This window comes from Falco cherrug, chromosome 1, assembly GCF_023634085.1.
Source record: "Falco cherrug isolate bFalChe1 chromosome 1, bFalChe1.pri, whole genome shotgun sequence".
Lineage (NCBI taxonomy): Eukaryota > Metazoa > Chordata > Aves > Falconiformes > Falconidae > Falco > Falco cherrug.
This window is the reverse complement of record NC_073697.1, coordinates 95,995,833-96,016,728: the sequence shown is the minus strand read 5'-3', so window position 1 is coordinate 96,016,728 and position 20,896 is coordinate 95,995,833. Positions and strand designations below refer to the sequence as shown.

The 20,896-nt window shown below is 36.5% G+C and overlaps 2 protein-coding genes across 7 annotated transcripts in view; one reads left to right on the top strand and one right to left on the bottom strand.

Annotated features, from left to right (window-relative positions):
* Positions 1–45: 45 nt before the first annotated feature.
* RSRC2 (arginine and serine rich coiled-coil 2) lies at positions 46–15,252 on the bottom strand. Of its 3 annotated transcripts, none has more exons than XM_014277777.3 (10): positions 15,109–15,252; positions 11,954–12,110; positions 11,335–11,378; positions 8,514–8,726; positions 7,415–7,558; positions 3,626–3,748; positions 3,446–3,525; positions 2,518–2,750; positions 1,220–1,309; positions 46–689 (listed from the first exon to the last, which is right to left on the bottom strand). In XM_014277777.3, exons 2-10 carry the CDS (start codon positions 12,032–12,034, stop codon positions 510–512), a joined length of 1,188 nt encoding a protein of 395 aa, XP_014133252.1. In that variant the 5' UTR covers positions 12,035–12,110; positions 15,109–15,252; the 3' UTR covers positions 46–509. The 3 variants fall into 3 exon arrangements, with proteins under 3 accessions (XP_014133252.1, XP_005436549.1, XP_014133253.1); XM_005436492.4 differs by having other exon boundaries at positions 8,514–8,704; XM_014277778.3 differs by lacking the exon at positions 15,109–15,252 and adding an exon at positions 10,358–10,435 and having other exon boundaries at positions 11,954–12,050.
* A 70-nt stretch (positions 15,253–15,322) lies between these two features.
* Positions 15,323–20,896, top strand: part of KNTC1 (kinetochore associated 1) — a 41,439-nt gene continuing 35,865 nt past the window's right edge. Inside the window, exons 1-11 of one of the 4 annotated variants that reach the window (XM_055709645.1) lie at positions 15,323–15,470; positions 15,812–15,954; positions 16,062–16,182; positions 16,586–16,701; positions 17,034–17,106; positions 17,732–17,809; positions 18,347–18,381; positions 18,613–18,723; positions 19,620–19,713; positions 20,064–20,116; positions 20,396–20,508. In XM_055709645.1, the coding sequence (XP_055565620.1) occupies positions 15,823–15,954; positions 16,062–16,182; positions 16,586–16,701; positions 17,034–17,106; positions 17,732–17,809; positions 18,347–18,381; positions 18,613–18,723; positions 19,620–19,713; positions 20,064–20,116; positions 20,396–20,508 (926 nt within the window). In that variant the 5' untranslated portion in view covers positions 15,323–15,470; positions 15,812–15,822. Of the gene's footprint in view, positions 15,479–15,811; positions 15,955–16,061; positions 16,183–16,585; positions 16,702–17,033; positions 17,107–17,731; positions 17,810–18,346; positions 18,382–18,612; positions 18,724–19,619; positions 19,714–20,063; positions 20,117–20,395; positions 20,509–20,896 lie in introns of all 4 variants that reach the window. The other 3 variants (XM_055709651.1, XM_055709637.1, XM_055709641.1) reach the window with 3 other exon arrangements.

Here is a 20,896-nt window from a genome sequence, read left to right as displayed (position 1 = left end):
TCCTGACAGCATGGCCCAAAAGACAACTTAATATTAAATAAGACCTTAGAGAAAAAATGTCTTTATTATTAACCAGGTTTTTTTGCACTGGATTATGTGCCTATTGGCCCAGACTGCTAAATAACATCTACACAATGTTTCTTTCATGTTTCAAGAATTGAAAATAACTGTACAAGGTTAAAGTACAAAAGTACACAAGACAGTGGACACGAAATATCCATGTATGAGTTCATCCCATCTGCTGCTTGGTTTGAAAAGTAGAACTTTAACTAAAAAATACTGTCCTTCTATAGTTCTGTCAAGTTTAATGGAAGTGGGTATAACCTGATAACAACACTAACACCAGTATCACTGTTCTGATATTTACAAAAAAATTGTATTTTTCAATAAATTAAAGTCAATGCAACACCCATGCAAGCTAGAGTACTAGCTTTTTGGTGAACAAGGACCCAACATTTGAACAAGAACCTTCCATAGTCCCAAACTTTAAAACTGCCTTTTTTTTTTTTTCAAACTGCATCCATTCCTCGCATTGAAGATGTAAACCCCAATCCCATTCCTCTTTGCGTATGAGTCTGTGATCTTGCCATTTCATACTGTGCATCTAAATTTCTGAAAACCTCTTCCTGTTGTTTCAGTGTTTTGTAACTCTCTTCATCAACCGAACTACAGCCTGCTTCGTCCTCGCTCTAGAAACAAGACAGAAGAAAACAAACATTAGTTGGGTAGGAAATGGTGTTTTCATATATTACACGTGCCCTAAATTATCATTTTGCTTAGTTGCTTTCAAAAGCTAGTAAGATTTGACTTATTTGGTTTTATTGCTGGAACATTCTAGCATAGCTTTCCTCTCACTGTCAAGAAACATGTACAGGACACCTTCATCCAGTTCCTTCTAACTCATCAAGTAAGTGTCTCTCAATTAACCTGTCTATACAAAGTAATACTGTTTTATCAATTATGAATACTGCTCACAGCTACCACTGTTACAGATCATAACAGTTGTCTTGTTAGCCAGAAACATAATAAAATTCTAGAATTTTAATTGAATTCAGATTTAGATGCTGCTTGTGAATTCTAGTAAGAAATACTTAAAAGCTCTTAACTACATCAGGTAGTATCAGGTTAACTTAACATCTTTACTTGTTAAGGTATACTTTGAAAAAGGGAATCATTATCCTACAATTAACAAAAAAATTACATATTCAGAACTTTTTACCTTAATGCCCATCAGTTTTCTGAATTTGACATTTTGGTCCTTGTTTCCAAAATTTAGTTTTTCCCATATTTCTGCAGACTGTGATTTATCCTGTATGAGTAAAAAAATAAATATTATCACCTTTTTACATCAGGCTTCTCTTAGTATCACAATTCAGTAGCAAGCGAAACAGCAGTATTAAAAATGAGCCCATCATGTAGTGCTAGCACAGCTGGAATTAAAAGGTTCCCAAGTCACATCTGATATTCCTGCAGCACCCCCACAGACACTCTTTGTGAGGGAAGGCCACTTAACCATAGGTTTCAAAATGGAAGTATATTCTCCACTTGGGTAGACTGTACTCGTTTCCATAAAGTTTGGAAACCTTGTCAGAATGAATGCTTAAAAAATGATTTGCAGAAAAACAGATTTGCGTATTAGAATTAAAATACACAGCTCAATTCAGGAAGAACTGCTTGAACAGCATTAATGTTTTTTCTTCCCTCCCTGCCACTACCCATCAGTGCCACGTGAACCAGTTTCAGTTTTTCACATCTTATGAAACAGTGTGAAAAGCTAAATAAGCTTGTTACGTAACAGATGCACAATGATAATCTAATGTAACAAACACTTCCGTATCAGCGTCGCACATCAAAAGACAAGAACACAAATACAGAAGCACAAATTTTTCCATAGTATCAGCAGACAAACCCTGTAGTCAGATCCAGTGACTTTCTGAACAAGTAACTGCCACCAGAGCCTTTTTTTATTTGGTGGGCTGTATTTCACTAATTGCAAGAGCATTTATTTGACAAAGCATAAAAGTCTGAAGGCTTCTTTGTACTTATAACTTTTGCTAGTTAATAATGCATTACTCCACACCTGAAATGTTACTGCAGACTTGGTTTTGAGATCTGGAATTGGACGAGGTAGAACAATCAAATGAAAAATCTCTACAGTCACAGAAAGTTATGAATTACAGTTTCTATACCTTACCCATCACTTTTCACTAAAAAGATCACCTTTATTTGATATTTAGTTCCAAGTTGTAGGCAAACTGACAAAAGCATCATCAAGATCCAATTTATACCTCTAATATTTCATGACATTAGGGGTTTTCCTGAGGCTTGTGTCACAACCATTTGTCACTGAAGGTCTAGTTATCTTAGTCCTTTCACTCCAAGTTCTACCTTGGGCTGCTATTAATAGGGAACTTCATAACAGGTATGAAAGTCATTTTGCTGCAAATAATGTCAATAGAGCATCCTATAACTTAATGAAGTTTTAAGTTTAAAGAAAGTAAGGAAAGACAACATTACCCCTTCCTTTTTGCCTTGCCAAAGCATCTTCCGCTTTTTCTCCTGCTCAGCAAATTTCATTGGATTCACTGCTGCTGGGTTATAATAGCTAGGTACAGCTATTCCAGTCTCTGCTAGTGCTTTTGCTTGTAGTGCCGCCATTTGAGCTGCCATTGCTATTTGAGGAGTTACTTGTGTTCCCGATGCCAGAAGAGCAGCAACGTTAATAACGGACCCTCCAGTGGCTGCAGCCGCTGTAGAAGAAAGGTTACTTGCTATCAGACAATACATTCAGACCTTTTGGGGAGGGGAAAAAAAAAACAAAACCAAAAAACAACCAACCAACCACCAACCCCATCCCCTTACCAAACACCACAATCAAAAAACCCCAACCAAATAAACTAAAACAGAACCACAAACATTTCCTTTAACCAGAAATAAATTGAAAACATCCAAATAACAACTGCATGATAAAAATACATGTTATTTGTAAACTACTGGAGACTCGTTTCTTAATTTTAGTAAAAGATAACTAGAAGTGAAACTAATGTATCTCATGCTTCTAAATAGCCCTGAGCTGGTAATAACTTTCAAACTCTTGCTTAATGATGCATAAAGGAAGGTCCAATGACCATCACAAAAACATTTACCAGCCTAACATATAACATTGTTGTTGTACACTCTGTAAGCTATAAGAAATTCTGACTATTTTTGCTGGATTTTTTTTTTTGAGGGTGTGTGTGTGGGTTTTGGTTTGTTTCTGTTTTGTTTTTTCTTTTAACCATTTCCTCGTTCTAGCTGCCCTTCTTATATATGAACCAAGTTAACGATTATACAAAGAAACATGATGTGCACATCTGTTGGACAAGACCGTAACACTCAGCACATAAGCCTACACAACTTTCACTCACACTATTGCTTAGCAATTAATGTAATATACATGGACTACCTGCAGCCATTTCCTGTTGTTTCTGCTTTTCAACCATTTCTTTTTCTCTCTGTTCTTGCAGTTTCTTTGCTCTTTCCAGTCTAGAAGTGCGTGCATGAGAATAAAAATATTTAGTCATGCAAAATCAGCAGCAGCATCTTATTTATGTCATGTATCATTAAAATAGTAACAATTTCTGACCTTCTGGCTAGTGCTTCCTGGGCATCCATAGCTGTATTTCGTCCCCGAAAAGGTGGTGGACTTGGACTCCGGCTATGACTCCTGCTGAACCTTCGGGGCTTTTCAATTCTTTTCTTTCGCTCTCTGTAACCAAATTTAAGAGAGTTGCTGTAACAGTGAAGGTGCGTATATACCTTAATATTTCATACATTATTTGATCACAACTCTGAAAAATTGCTGAATAGTTTGGGGAGTTCTCAAGAACAGCTTTCACAGATTGTACTAGAACAGTGTAACAGTCACACTCGCCTTGTAACAGACAGAGTTAAAACTGAGGATTTCCAACTAAGATGTAACAGAATGTGTAATTCTGGGCATTTGTTTACCCTCTTAAACTTTGTGTTTAGAACAAACAGATATGCTATAGATATTTTCATTCTAAAAACTGACAAGAAAAAAACATCATGGAACTTTACCATAAAGTCAATGGCAAGAAAACTGTAAAATGGATCAAGTTACAAGAACGCCTTAAAACTGTAAAAGGTCTCACATCACTACAATTATATTAAAATGAGCATTTTGAGGAGGCCTGATTTAAAAATTGGCATAGTACTCAGGGAAATCACTATTTCTCTCCCCTCTGTACACTCTTCACTAAATGTGCTTTGGACAACTGTTTGAGGAAGGCTATCAAGCTAGACATGAGAGCTCGTTTAAACACATGATTTGTCTCAGGTTTGCTCTTGGGGACAGTACTATGCACAGAATTATGAAGCATGCATTATCTGGAGCCTGACAATCTGAAAAGAACCCAGTTAAAATGTATTTTTTAAGCAAAATACCAACATATTCCATTAAATTATCCTTCACTAGCCTTCTCCCCACCTTCTCATAAGCATGACTTCTACTGGGGACATATACATCTAATCCCACCTAAGCAGCAGCTGCTCAAAATTAACATCTACATTTCAAGAGATAAGGGTTTATCCCTGTTTAAGCCTCTGATGTTTTCAACAAAGATGTCACAGATACTGGAAGTGTCCAGCAAAGCTTAAATTACAGAAGATATCACTTGCATTTTTCCCAGATTTGCCATAAACCATAAGTTGAGATGCACAAAGATGTTTCTGCAATTTTATACTTAAATGTTATTAGCAACCATTTGAGATAATAGCTAACTTCAGATAATAGCTAACTTGACAACAGCCACTTTAAATGGCATTCAGATATTGTTTCTTCTGTTTGCAGCTTGGGCAGCATCTACAAACACCATGAAACCTAGATAGAAGTTATAAAAAAAAAAAAAAAAAAGATATCCTTGTTTACATGACAAATCTGGTAGAATACAAAGGAGGCAAGACTTATCTTTTCATAGAAGATGACAAGATGCAGATTCAGGCACTGGGAAGTGACAGATCTGCATTCCTGAGATAAGATGTAATGCATGTTTCAAAGATACCTTCATTTTTCCCCGTGCTGACTATTGTAGTTTGGTCTTGTCTTTGGTCTGATGCTTTATTGCACTGGTAAACATCAAGGAAATAAATATTTGAGCTTTTGTATTTAAGTATTTCCATTTGAAACAAGCAGATGGTGTCATGTTTTCCACCTAGCACTTAATTAGAGCAATGCCACAAAAGAACTGCCAGGATGGTCTACATGCTCACAGAACAAAAGCTTAATTTAAATGCTACTGAGGACAAATCACTTGAAAATGTGAGCTTGAGATTATGCAAAGAACCATCAAGAGAAAGTCAGGCTCTACTATTTACAAATGCTTCTGTCACAGCCTGTTAAGTGTGACACAACAAATATTCCTTTCATAAAGGAGGGAATTCATTTCACAGGTGAGTTTTAACAGGGTCAGTTTCCACATCATGTTTATTTGGCTCTGAAGACTTCCTTGAGGCTTGCCCCATTAATTCTCTTTCCAAAGGCTTCAACTGAGCCCAGAACTCAATGAAGTGTTCTAGTCTACTGTTAAAAAAAAATATCTTACACCTCATTTTCCTTCTCTAAGATTTGTGAGACAAAAGTGTACTTAAAAGAAACAGACTCTTGCAGTATGTCCATCACTATCCAACAAGGCATATTTCCAGCTGAAGAGATTCCTAGGCTAGTGACTATCCCTCACTTTTTCTTCACACATTTGCCCTTCTCTGTTTCAGGTAATTTGAATTCCACTGCAGAAGCAAAACACTATTCTGGGATGCAAAGCTTTCAGGGAGCCATTAAACACAAAATGTTCAAAGTGACTTTTAAAAACAGTAAGTGCACATCTCCTATAATAACCAGAAATAACAGGGAACTGAAGCCTTACAATCATGCTGAAGGTGGCTTAAATACCATTAGATGCAAATAACGTATACCAACTGAAGACCCAGCTCTACTCACCCCAGTAGAAAGTTTGATAGAAAGTGCATGCCAAAATAAAGTACGAGACAAACCACGTAATTCAACTACTTCTTCAGAAAGATAATTCTTCTTAACAGTTTCACAAGTGATGTTGTAGCATTACACGAGTGTGCTGGATTCTTAAGTCTCCAATGATCCAGCGTAATGTTGAGTAGTCATAACCAACTTCTACACCCTTTAAATATGCAATTTAAAATACTCCAGTGAAAATACTATTAAATGAACTGGAACACTGTCAACACCTTCTTGGGAGGTCTGAAGGGACACCAATTTGCATTCAAACTACTACTTTCACTTTAAACAAGTAGGAGGGAAATACACAAACTGTAGTTGTCACATTTTAGCTTACTCATTCAGAAAATCCTACAGAACATTAAGAATGCAATGGTGACACGTAGAAGCAGACTTGGAACTCTACAACAAAATGATCAGTATTGTAAAACATTAACTTCTATACAGGGATGAAAACCTCATCTCTAGCACAATCCAGGTTAAGCATGCATCTCAACTCTGTCAGACTCAGAATAAGCCAGTATGTGTCTAGCTGCAATGTTTCAATATGCGCTTCTAGAATCTAAGGAAGAAATGGAAGCATCCAAGATCAAGAGAAAAATATTCTTATGTTGAACTTGACAAAAAGAAGCTGGTAATCACTTAACACAGAATAGTACGTTTAGATCAGAAATAGTCCATCTGACTTAAAATTCACCTGAACACTACACTGTGCCAGTTCACAGACAAGACAAATTTCCAAATTAACTTCATGGAGCTGATCAGCATTAGCTTCTGATCAGTGTATCTACTCTGACAGCCAGTGATGCCCTGTTAAACTTCCCATTTATGATATATACACAAAGTACTATCAATAGTATTTTTGAAGTAGTGCTTTGCCAACCACACTACTCGTGTTAAGCACACGACTGGGTTAGTTCTACCTTATTCTTCAGTTTTTCCTCACTTAAATATCCTATTTAAACTAGTACATTCAGTTACAGTATAAGAAACCAAAAAGAGCTTGAACTGTGGTAATCATTACTACCCAAAATATTAATTACTTTCCTTCTACTTTATCAGTCATAAGTTCTAAAATGATGGTTTTATAAGACACTCATGAAATAACTAGTTAAGTATTTCTAATTGCTAACAAGAAACCATGCTACGTAAAGCTGAGAGTGTGAGACACTTAAGCTGTCTAGGACAAACATTCCTGTATGTGTATGCAAACTACCCAGGTCCTTAAACCCACTACATCAATACAGCTGAGAAAAAGACAAACACATATAGTTACACTGAATAGACATTAACTGGCAAACCTATCATTCTTCTATACATCAGCCCATCACAGAATATTCTACCAAACATCATCACTAAGCATATACAGAAGTTAACACTTACCTGCTTCTGCTCCTAGTTCTGCTTTTACTTCTACTTCTATGTCTGTGTCTAGATCTTGATCTAGAACGAGATCTTATTCGTCGTTTTCTCTCTCTGCTTCGAGATCTGGATTTTTTCCTATCACGACTTCTACTACGATGACGTCTGAAACACATGTCCCACATTCTTACATATATTCTCATGTTTAAATTCAGCTTCCACTTAAGGACTTACATACAGGTTTGTCACCACAGGGCAAAATGCATCAGGCAGGGTGGGGAGACTGCAAACTACACACAGAAGAGTTCAAGACTGGAACAGTTTAAGTTGTAAGACTAGGAGATGAAATGGAAAAGGAACCAAACACTACCACCAGCCACAAAGAGATGAGCAAGTTAAACAAAGAGTTTCACACTCATCAATACAGCCATTTAGTTGTTCATTAAAGCCTACACCCCAAAACAAATACACAGCCACACTAATCTGATGCAGAGTTTTAAATTCAAGGCAACAAAACTCTCCTCCTCCCCATAACATTCCAAAACCTTAGGGAAGAGATGCCCAAATGAGTGACACACAGTTCCTCAGCTGAAGGTCATTCCTTGCTATCATGTTTGCTACAGATCCCTCAGCTATGAGCAGAGCTGGCTGACGAGTTCTGGCAGCAACTTCTTTGACTCAAGCAACTCTGCTACCATAGAATGTGCTAGGTGGCCTACCGGGCGTGGAGGCTTAGACAGCACTGACTCTGTGTAAGTTCTTGATTTAAGAGGTAAAAAGCCCTGACATTACTAAAGGTGTGTTTTCTTCCCTGTCACTAACAATTAACATTCGATACAGTTTATAAGTTTTCTATACTGCGTATACCAACTATAAACGTGAGACAGATCACCTATATAAAGCCTTAGATATGTCATACTTTTACTCAGAACCAGTCTAAAACTATTTAAGTAGCAGCAAATGCACTATCCAATGAAAACTGGAATATGCAATATAAATTGATCCTTTAGAGTCAAATTAGATTGGTATATAATTCAGCTGTACTTCAGAAGTCTACACAAATTCCAAACACTGCTTTTGTAAATGCACTTAAAAGACAATAACATGTAAAACAGCTTACCTTTCACGAGACCTGGATCTTGAATGACTCCTCCCTCTTGATGATTTTCTCTCTTTGCGTTTATGTCTATCCTCACCATTTTCAGATGAATTTAGGCTATCTCTTCCCTTATCAGAAGAATGTTCTTTGTCATTGTGGTCTTCAGATTTGTGCTTCTTGGAGGACTTCTCTTTGGATTCATGTCTTCTTGCCTGTTTTAAGAAGAAGTTGGTTCTTTCAGGAAAATAGTGCAACAAAGAGAGTTAGTATGGGTATCAGAAGATAAAAAATGATAAGTTGTGATGCAACATTAGTAACCTTAGGAGTGTGACTCAATCATGAGCGATGGCGGTTTTACCTAATGCCACCAACTAACCAAAGATGCAAATGCACGCTTAATTTTTCCCACTTTTCCCTCCTCCCCGCTGTCTATAAAGGATTTCTAAAGCATCCATCAAGGGATCTTTACAGTGTTTCCACATAAGAGTTCACAGCATTGTAACAAAACCAACTGTCATTCTCATTACTGCCTTCATTCCAAACATATAGTAAGTACCTATCTTTACCTGACAATTTATGAATATGCATATATATACACAAACACTCACAGTTGTAGTAAATATTTAATATTTGCTTAAGCCTACCATGTAGAAAGTTACTAAAACTCATATATAGTTGCAGACATATACTACTTTGCTTTTAGAACTAAAAGTTTTCTATCCATCATTAAATAATTTTTTAAGCAAAACTCTCCTCAGTTAGTAACTTCCAACAGTTTTTAAAAAGCAAAGTAGTAAGATATACGGTTGACATCCCATTTTTAGTATTTAAAACTAACATGCATCACTTTGAGACCTCCCACAGTAGTTTTAAATTAAAGATATGCTGCTCAACTATACCGCAATTTCTTCCTGCAGTGCCTCTTAAAAAAAAAAGATTCCTTTTTATAGCTGCAATGCCAAAAATATTTAGCAAGGTCAGGCTTGATTTTTGCCAGTGTTTTCCTTAGAGACCAAGTCATGACATCAACACCTTTTCTTAATATATCCAGTTTATTTTGAAATCTTTCTAGCAGAAAACCATAGCCTACTTAAGTCTTATGTTTAAATAACATTTTGTTTCAAGTCACAATTTAGGCATGATATTTTTTTTTTTAGACTAAACCCCAGTTCTTCAGAAATTTGGGGCGGTTTTTTTCCTTATCTAAATCTGTTATCTACTCAAAGAAAACTTTCCTATAATCCTAACTTGCTCTCAAAAGTCTGGCGAAGATGCTATAATTATTTTACACCCACTTATCCAAGCCTTTCTAACTCTTTATGAATATATATCAATTTCTAAACGTATTTGATTATAGTGCTTCAAGTATACAATAATGCTAGATTTTTTCCTGTTTTTACAGTGTTTTATTGTTAGCTCCTTGAATAACCAGTTGTTACATAAAAACACATCTGAAGTTTGGATGTTACCTGTATGTTAATTTTGAGTATGTATTTACACAAGTAGTTGTTCCGGTATACATATTAGAAAGAATTACTGATACTCAGTATTTAGTCTACAAAGAAAATTTTATTCTTGCAAATGAATGAAAACAGTTAATCTACTGTGGGATGTTATTCCTCATCTGTTCGTTCTGTGAAATTTAGGAACTGCTAAATAAATTGTGTAAGATTAGATCCAACAACATGGCAAAACACTGGATGCAACTTTAAGCAAGGACTTTTTTTAATCATTAAAATCAGATTTACAAGGGTTTTTTATATCATATCTTCCAGACACACACTTAGTAATAAACCACCATTATATCCCATAACGGATTTAAGATATTTTTAAGGGAAATATGAATTTGAATTACTAATAGTTACCTTATCATGAAGTAGGCTTATAATTTTGCTATCTGAGTCTGCAGCGTCTTCAGTTCAGTCTCTTCGCGCATTAGCACGCTGAGTATGATTTATTATAGAAATGTTATCATGTGAGCTAAACAATATATTCAATTTCACAAAAACTCTCCTAGATTATTTCTTTTTTTTTCTTAATCCTCCTTTTTCAAACAGAGCTTCCATTGGAACAGGGGAAGGAGATGTTCCTGACCTAGGTTAGAAGTTAAAAAGTCCCTCATCTGACCCAGCCTGCTATTGCCCCACATGGCTTAAGCTTCTTTGTGACTACTTCGACGCTCCAGGTTTGCTTGTTTCATCTCTTCTCTGGTGCGTAAGCCAGTTATTTTCAAGGTATTATTGATGCTGTCTCTTCTCACTCCCCTACATACACACACACACACATTTATAAAAAAAAAAAAAAAAAAAAAAGAGACAGCCCTCCGAAATTTTTGCTGCTACTGTCATGTTTCCAGCTGACTCAGCTTGTTTGTCAAGCTATGACAGTCTTTACAATTAAAGGATGCAATAAACAGAGCTCAGTCAGGTGGGGTATTATTTTTAATATACTTAAGTAGATGGGTATGTATCATTGAAAGTCCTGAACACTGGCCAGGAATAAAGGCACCCAAGGCTTTTGGTTAATGGAAGCTCTGTGAAAGTCATCAAGAACACCATTCTACCTCTCCACATGAATTCTTTCCTTTGGCTGTTTCCAGAAAAAAGAAATAATTAAAGTTACTAGTTTCTGAAAGCTATAAAACTATTACCTTGTCAACATGATGGCTGCAATCATGCTTCACTATGAAAGGATCTCCATATCCATTTTTAAGCTTACAAGTTTCCAATTTATTGTACTTACCATAAAGTCATTTATATAGGTTTACACATATGTACATTACTACAAGATACTTTTTAAGATGTATTGTACAATTACCTAAACGCTACAAAGTGTTAATTACCTCTTTGCTTCTGCTCCGGCTTCTGTGTTTTCTTCCTTCAGCATCTGGAAAAGAAAATATTTATTGTTATTTACCAAGTTATGGAGATCAGCTGGCTGTCACCTTTCTAGTTTTTTCAGTTATTCCAGCCCCCAAAGTCAAGAATAGAGATTTAGAAAACAAACAGCACTATCCAAATATCTACTGCAGAAAGCAACCTCTAACTGTTACTCAGAGCTCTTTGCATTTCTTCAAGCTAGCCCATGTCATACTCCAGTGTCATTCTTCAGCCAGGTAACCTTATTTTTGTTACAACCATGCAAAAATATCCCAGTCTAAGCATACCTAATTAAAATAAAGACAGAGTAGTATGGTTTTCTGTTTGGTGGTGTTTGTCATTCCCATTCCCTGTCCCCCAATGCCCTGAATATTACCTGGACCTTTTTACTTATCACTTCTATCATTAAAATCGAAAGGCTTCAAAATAAGATATTCAAGATACAAAACCAGAATTAGAAGCTTCTTTTTCTCCCCAATTCTAAAAAGTTATGAGAGATAAATCCACATATTTTTTTCCAAAATGTTCTACAAGCATGCACCAGAACATTACTATGCAACTTTGCTTATATGAAGATCATACCTGACTTCCGTCTTCTTTCCCTTGACCGTGAGCGTGATCTTGAATAATGATGCTTTGATGTTCTGGGAGAACTAGAGGCATCTGATTGTTCCTTTTTCTTCTCTCCTTCTGGAGAGGACTTTTCTGGGACTACTCCATCTCGTTCCGTATCACTACCCTACAAGAGGACAGAATGTTTAAACCCAAAAAACTTAAGTTTTGTTGTTTTTCACTCCTATATACTTAGTATTTCCTCTGAAGACACACTTAAAATTATGTTCTGTAAGACAATCTCCTGAGTAGCCATCCCATTATTCATTAGGCAATAGCTTGATAGACTTCCAGTGAACTGTGTAACTGCATAGATTGCTTTTTCAAGACTTTAATAAGGAGAACTAACATATAGCAACATTTTGCTCTCCCACTACATTAGACTGTACTTTTTCCATGCACTTTTGAGTAAGACTAAACTCTGATCCAAAGTTCCCTCTAAATGGTGTTGTTCATAGGTCAATTACCTTTTAACATTTGCATGACTAAGATTACTTAACATCAATGCTGTCCCAACAGAGCTAAATCACCTCAGAAGTTAGGGCATTACTGAGGCAGAGCACAAAATCCCCACTGTAGTTTGAAGGACTGAATGAGCTTTGAAGATAAACAAAATTAGATATACTATATTAGTGTTAGACACCTAACTACTGCATAAGGGAAAACCTCAAACAGTATCTCTATTAAAAAAAAGTGTATTTGCATAAGAGTACACACAGGTCACATTCACCTGTCCCAAGAATTTTTGTATCATTTTTCTTAATGACAAAAAACCAGATGCTCCCCCCAGTCTTTCTAAACCCTGGCCTAGGAGGACTAAACCCAGAAACTTATCTTGTGTAGAGTAATCAAGACTGCATTGTAATTCAATGCTGGGAAAAGTAAATGTGTACAACATCCATGCAATGCAATGAAAGAAACCGAAAAAGTACACACTGAAAAGGTGAATGTGCTCTCATTAATGCCTTTACAGATTCACTGGTCTTTCTTGTTCTGATCATGTAGACAGTCATGATCAAACTTTCTGAACACTGTACAGATGCAGATGACCTCACTGACATAATTTGGCCCAGAAATGCTATTAATGAAGACAGTATAGTATAGCTGAGGACTTTAACTTGCATGCTTTTCTACCAGCTGCCCTTTTATTTGCAAACTAACAAGACATGTCAAAACCTCTCAAATGCTGATTTATATTCATGACTTTGAAAACAGAGTAGCTAGTTTTTCTTAAACTACAACAGATATTACAGCTTGTTGCTAATATATTGTGTATTAATGGTAGACTTTCTTCATAACATGCTACAAGTAGATGTTTGGACTTAGATTTCACCTACTGTTTAGTCTGCCCAATTCCTTATTAATTTGCCTCTGTACAAAGATACATCTATAGTAAAATCTCTCTTTAAGAGAGATAAAGCAGCTGTTCATTTCTCCATTCACACGGTATACTGATATCTTGTTCAAAACGCACCAGCATGTGGACAACAGCACTGACCACTTAAAGTGCATTCACAGCAGAACTTTAACTATAGCCTTAGTGACACTTCTGAATACTACTTGTAACCCATCCACCATCCTGAAGCCTTTAGGGCATTAGATAGAGCAGGAACTGACTCCTGTTTGTGACCTTAGACATCACAATTCCTTGCCATTCTATGATTATCTATCATCAATGTGCTCGTTTACGCCCCCCTACCTTCTGCTCAGTCCCTCCCTTCCTTTCCAAAGGACTCAGCCAAAAGTTTGAGAAATTTTGAGATTTCGATACATTTACATTTCAGTTACTTGAAAAGGATAAGGAGAATACCAGCTAAACAGTCTTAAGTTAACTGCATTTTTAAACATAGTACCCAAGGGAAATTGAGCCCACTGCCACATTTTCCAAGGCCATCACTCCTTATTTATACACATTGCTGCTCATTACTGCCCTTGTGTACTGCACCTTAGAGAAATCTCTCAGCTCTACAAAAAAAGGACAGCAAAAAAAGGCTGACAGACTTTAAGGAGACTATTCTCAGTTCTTAGATTGGCCACAAGCTCATGGGTTTCCTTGAACAAGCTCCTCGCCTACTTACTGGTTTAGGGGAACCTCACAGATAGTGCCTGTAATCTAGGTGCAAAACTACAAGTCCGTAACTCTTCCAAGTCCTTTTATAGAAAAATGTATCTCTTAACAGGTTAAATTATATAAATCGAAAAAAATTATCCAAAAAAACTATTTTCTGCAGAAGTTTATGGTCCTCTTCTGTTTCACCACTGGTCAAACTTTCAAGACAAGAACTTTAAATACCAGATAAGACACCACAAAGTACTCAAAGTCAACTTTGAAAAGTTTTTTCACTTTTGAACCTGGTTTGGGAGTTTGGTGGGTTTTGCACTCAAGACTATTTAGTAACTTCAAAAACAAATTAACAACATCGGGTTTGATAACTCCTCTTATTGATTCTTCAACTCAATTATGGGAAAAACATCTTCAACTGTTTCCAGGCCACACAAATTTTAAGAGAATAAAGCTATGCTCTTAGGCTGTGTATGAACATAAAGACAGCGATAACTACAGCAGAGGCGTTTCCTATCGATATTGACTATAAAAACCGGAAAATGATAGCAAATAATTAATCACTGAGTGTAAGAAGACGCTGAAAATAACAGGCCTGTGACCCCCTAACACAAAGAAAAATAACAGGCAAAGAAAAGCCACACGAACGAAAGCTAAGCATGGCCCAACCACCAAATCGATAACCTCCCTCCTCCCCTCCCAGGGAACCTGCGCCCCAGAGTCCCTCTAACACCCGTTCCTATAGCCACAATACTTCTCTCCCCAGTCAGGAAACGATAAGGCCTCGGTCACAAGGCCTCTTCGCTTCTCTCCAAGGCCAAATAAATGAAACAGAAACTTCTGGAAAAAGGGAGAGAAGTAATGGGTGAAAAGCGGCCACCCCCTCCCCGAGGCCCATCATGGCGCCGGCAGGCGAAGGAGCGGTGGGCGCCATTTTGTCTCTCCGCGCACACAGCTTCCCGACCCAGCCCTCCCCATCTCACACGCTCTTCCCTCCCGCCCCGTGGCGGCCCCCTGCCCAACTCGGCTCCCTCCAAACACCCCAGCAGCGAACACCACTTACCGCCATGACCGAGCGCCCGGGACGGTCGCTCCCCCTCAACAAGTCCTCACAAGGGGCTCAACCTCCCTCAGCAGCTGCGGCCGCAGCGTTCGCGAGCCGAGGCACACGCCCCGCCCTCCCTCTCCCTCCAGGCGCCCGGATGTAACAATGGGGCGGGAGAAGGCGGTGCGGAGCGAGGGAGCCGCGGTGCATTCTGGGGGCGGGAAGGATTAGGCCGTGTCTTAGCAACGGTGCTGTTCGCGTTTGGAGGAAGTTTGGCCCACGCCGCGGCCCGCAGCCGTAGCCGGGGCTCCCGCCAATTTGAAAGCCTGAAGGAGCTGAGGAAGCGCGGTAGTGGATTGTCACTGGTTTCTGGGGCTGTGGTGAGGAGGTGGGAAGATCGGTTGTGGCTCCTGTGGGCAGGGTTGGCCGCTGCGCGGTGGAGAGGGCTTTTTGGCACTGAATTTCTTCCAGCTTTGGACGCGAAACCTGTTCCCACCAACCTGCGTTCGATCGGGCCCGCTGGGGACGTAGGCTGGGAGCCATATTGCTCTTGCGACTTAACTCTGTATTTTATAAACGCGGAGTTTGCCTTTAGGCTTATTGTACCACCCTTCCTCCTAGACGCAGGGATCACGATAGAGTATTAAAATCAATAATTTGTGTGTGTTCATACAACTTTTTTACAGCTCTCTGTGTTACAGCATATTCCTTAAATGTTTAGCACAGGTAAACATGTGGAATGATATCGAAATTTTTGCAAATGATGACACAGGGACTGGGCGGCTCCCTGTAGGTTTAGGACAGGAGTGTGGAACTGCATTGTACCAAGTGGATACACTACTTCGGATCACATCCCAAGAAAAGGTAGAATTCATCAGAGCTGAGTCTTTTTCTTAATAATTACCTGAGCTCCTTTGTCATATTTTCTAAAGTGTTTCAGTTACTCTCTATAACAAGCTTTTTCGTCTTAGGTCTCTGTTAATCCGCAGTTGCATGCATGCAGCTCAAGAGGTGGCAGTATTATTGCTGTTGACAGATCGATAGCAGTTCTTGACAGTACTGGGCAGTCTCTTCAGATGCACATTGGGTTTGGTAAGCTCAGTCCTTTGGAATTCCACTGGAAGCTAAAACTAACTTTTCAAATGTGTATGTTAGGTTTCCTTATGAAAATATAACAAGTGTCATTCATATGTAACTAGCTTGTGAAAAGATGTGTTATAGTAAATAAGTAATAAACGATTGCTGGTTCTTTATACAGTTAACTAAGTATTTCTGTGCAATTTAATAAGAATGCTCACTAACTTTTTACTGCAATGAAAATAATGGCTACCAAAACCACACCCTGTATGCCCTTTCCTGTACTTCGTTTAATCAAAATAAATAATTTTGAAGAAATCTGGGACACTGTATTGCCCAATTTCTGTGTTTCAAATATGAATATCTATTAATAAAACCCAAATCTTAATATTTGAAATTTTGCCATGGAACTTTTCAGATACTAATGTGGATGTAGTTGGTATGTGTCAAGAAAATCAGTTTCTTGTGGTTGGTGAGAGAAGTGGCAATTTCCATCTTATTCACATACCATCAAAACAAACCTTGCTAACTAAGGTACAGTAATTTTTCTGTTCTAATTTTGCTGAAAAACTTTTGTTCTCAGAATTTCTTTGCTACTTTTTTTTCTCTTCCAAATGTCAAAATAGAAACATTCTTGTGTTTTGAACATTTCTTCTAGTTTGAACAAATTTAAGTGACACTTTTGCTCCCATAAGTAACAAATAAGGAAATTATATTTAGGAATGGCATGTATAAACAAGAACCCATTCTTCATGAAAGAATAGGGTTTACTGTTTGAACTGATGATCAGTATTTCTAGTATTTTCTTTTTTTAAAATAAAATACAGAGTAATAGTCTAATAGTTTTTATGTTGATTCTGTTTTAGATTTTGGTTGAAAAATCTTTAAGTGAAAAGACCTACTTAAATCTCTTTATTGAAAAAGATAATGCAGATGCAGGTAAGAATTTGATTATTTCTGCCCCCTCCCCCCCCTTGTCTCAATGTTTGTGATTTTGTTGCCCTTTAATATTAATCTCTCAGGGAAAGAGACTACAAAATAAATAATCAGATGCAGCTTTACTTTGCATTGTAGACGTTAAACGCACTTTTCTTAATGCTTTCCTGTAAAGATATTTAGCTCTTATTAATTATTTTACAAATGTCATAGAAAACAACAAACATTCAGAACTCAAAACCTCTTTCTATTGAGACTGTGCTAAACATATGAAAATGCTCAAAAAGGAAGGATTCCTTCTTCTGTCAATCGGACTTCAGATTTTAGTAGTTTGTGTGCTTCCTAGTTTTGTTCTGTCACAATATAATGTATTTAAATGTAGTTTTGTCATGAAAACAGAATTTGCAGACTGACAGATGCATAGAAAAATTATATTTCAAACAAAACTCTAAGATGTACAGACTTATTCTACTCTTCGTTGAAAGTGATGGAATTTTTGTTTCAAATTGGTCTGTTGGTCAGATTATTTTTTTGTCAGTTATTTCACTCTTCTATTTATAAGCAAGTACTCTCTTTACTTACTCTTGAATACTTAAGTTTGAAATATTTGTATCGGGATTTTTTTTAGGTATTTATCATATGTTCATTCTTACAAACAATGGATTCTTCTGCATTATGTGTGTTCCACTTGCTGAAACACAGGAAGGTAGGATGATCTTCCAACCACTTGGGATTTACATTTGAACAGGGAGAGCTGTATTAAAAAAGTTTTTCCATGTCCCTTTCTAATAGGAATAAGATATTGAATTGGGATTTTCTATGTAATCTTAGTTTATTTTTAAACGGAAACCGATATACAAACTAGTTCTGTAATAAAACTGTTTCTGTATTCTACATATAATTCCTTCAACTTAAGTTTCTCTGAATCAGTGCTTTAGAGAGAGAGTACTGAATACTATGGAAGCAGGATTTTAAGCCATAACCAATCTTAGCTGTACTGAAGGATATTGGGAATAATGTACATTTTTAATGCTGTATAAGTATAGTCATTAGTTCATTAGTTAATTTTCTGTAACTCAGTACAGTGTTGAATAGAAATAGACCCTGTCAAAGATCCTGGCAAAAGTGGTTTTCAGCATAGTTGGATTAGGATTAAAATATTTTATAAGACATTTAGCAGGGTTTTTTTCAATTTTGGAAAAGTTTATTTAACTGAATTTAACTGATTTTTTTTTTTTTGTAGCAATTGACAAGATGGATATATTTACGGGAAAGCAAGTAAGAAATACCTGCTAACTTGTAACATATGTGTTAAGTGAAGAGTTTGTAACAAAACTTGGTTCTGTACATTTCATGGACTACTTACCCATTTATTATTATAACTCATAATTGCAATTATCACTTTTTCTGTATATGGACAAGTGAGCAGTTCAAGGTTTTATCTACTAATGGTATGAACAACTTTTTTCCTTCCCCTTTTGTTTGCTTTCCCTTCTTCTACCTCACAAGTTACAAGGACAGATAAAGACAGCTTTCATTTCCACAGAAGAATATCACAGCCTTGGCTGTCAGGATTTTGTGCTAACTCACTTAGTGAACAAAATCCATTTGATAATTGTGGTAAGTACTAAGAATGGGTTTGTAACAATTTTGTGATCAGTGAGGGTGTTTTGATCTGCCACAAAATTTATTTCTAGCTGGATTAAAAAGAAGATAATAAACTTTTTACACTAAGACTTCTTGTCTTTAATTTCCTTCACTGTAAATTTAAAGTTTATCAGTTGTGCAGTCTGTCTGTAGTTTTTCTTGCAAGGAAATAGCTGTTGTCATTTCAAAACTTGCACTGTTACGATGGACAGGGGGAAAATATTTTCAGCCTGGATGCATGACCTTAGTAAATCACTGTGGTTCCTAGCCTGTACAGGCTAGTCTATTTACAGTCTCTTCCTTGAGCTCAGAGAGAAAGTTAAAGTTTGCAAGACTCTTCCAGTCAGGTTCACATTCAGCAAAGGCTTGCAAAGGTAACAATTAAGGTCCCAATTCAATAAAGCCCTTAAGCATGAATTAAGTACAGGAACTAATAAAAAATAAAAATATAGACATATTTTGAAATGTTATTTTGGACTAGAAATGAGTTTTCTCAGCTGATTGACTGAAGCTTGTTAAATTCAATGCAATTTTTCTCAGTAGGTTCAGTGTATGTTTCATTCAGGTTTTATGTTCTATGAGAATAGAAAGTGGATATTTTGAAATATGGCTTGTTTTTAGAAAAGCCAAAAATGTTTGGGGATGTTGACTGTTAACAATTACCATAGTAAATGCCAATCTTGAAAGGAGACAGGAAAAAGGCAAAATTAAAAATAAATAAATGTATTTTTCTGAACATCAGCATTCACCAGGAATAAAGTTTAAGTTAGTTTTTCAGCTTTTTGAGTTAAAAATCAATTGTAGAAACATGCCTGTCAATGGCCAAATTTCTAATGTATAACCCCATTTTGCTTTGCCTTTACTTATAGGGTAAAGGTGATTATGTACTCTCCAAATGGCAGGTAGACACTACCAATAACCTGGTGTCTGTTCGAAGTTTAGCTGATTCAAGTCTGATCAAAGGTAAAAAAAGTGTTTTTTCTTTTTATAGACAAGTGTGGAATTCATATTTAATTGCAGAAAATACTAAGACATTTTCAGTTATTTCACTGTTTTTAGTAAATGCACATAGACCAAATAGAATGCTCCTTGTAAAGGTACAGCCAAAACACATGCCTCAAAATTGTTGAGTTTAACTTGGATACATATATCACAACTCTATTTAAGCTAAACTTTTCACAGTCCTAGGAAGTTCCATGAGGTTAAACATCTGTAGGTTTCCAGTGCTTAGTTGTACATTTTAATATGGTTTTGCTTCAAATACATTTCTCGAGAAAAATAATAATTTTTTGGTGACTATGGATATTTTTTAGATGCAGTGAAGCTTCAAGTTCTTGGCAATCTGCTGTTTGTTTTAGATACAGAGGTATGTGTAATGATTTGGTTTAGCCTTTATTTTACAGTGTTCTTGAACCATCTTATAAAAATACTTTTTAAAGTAATAGCTTTAAAATATGTTTTTATAAAGTAAAGATTATTATATTTACAGAGGATATTGATCTTGCTGTGTTGGTTTTTTTTTATTCTACTCCTAGTCATTTAAGCTATGGAATGTGAATATTCTGCTCAAAAAAGACAAAAAGTGTCTTCTATGAAGAAAATATGAAAACCATATCTGTTTTGTGTTTGGTTTTTTTTAATCTAGAATATTTTAAGCATGTGGGATGTTTATTCTCTTACTCTAATTTGCGATTGGCCTTTAGTACATACTGAAGAATTTCTTCTAAGTACAGAGTCAGATTCTTCTCCAGTTTTATGGTAAGTAAAGAGCCATAGCACCAATCCTGAAAAGTGAAAAGTTCTCTGTCATTTCAGGAAATGAGCCACAAACACTTTTTTTCCTGTGGTAGTGATTTTTTAGAAATCTTTGAAATCTTTCTAGTCAGTAGCATAAAATAGTTGGACTGTAGGTGTCCTTAGTTCTGTGTTGTAGAAAAGAAAACCTGGACACTTTCTACATTTTCTTGGTTTATCTGTTACTGTTAAGGAATCTTGCATGTAACCTGTATCATTTAAGAAATACTTGTCTAAAGTCAGGTCTATAATATGGCTTACAGGTCTGATGTTATAAAAAAAGCTACTCTGTCTTTTGGACAGATAAATAGCAAGGTGTTCATTCTGCAGATGTGATACAAGAATTATTTAC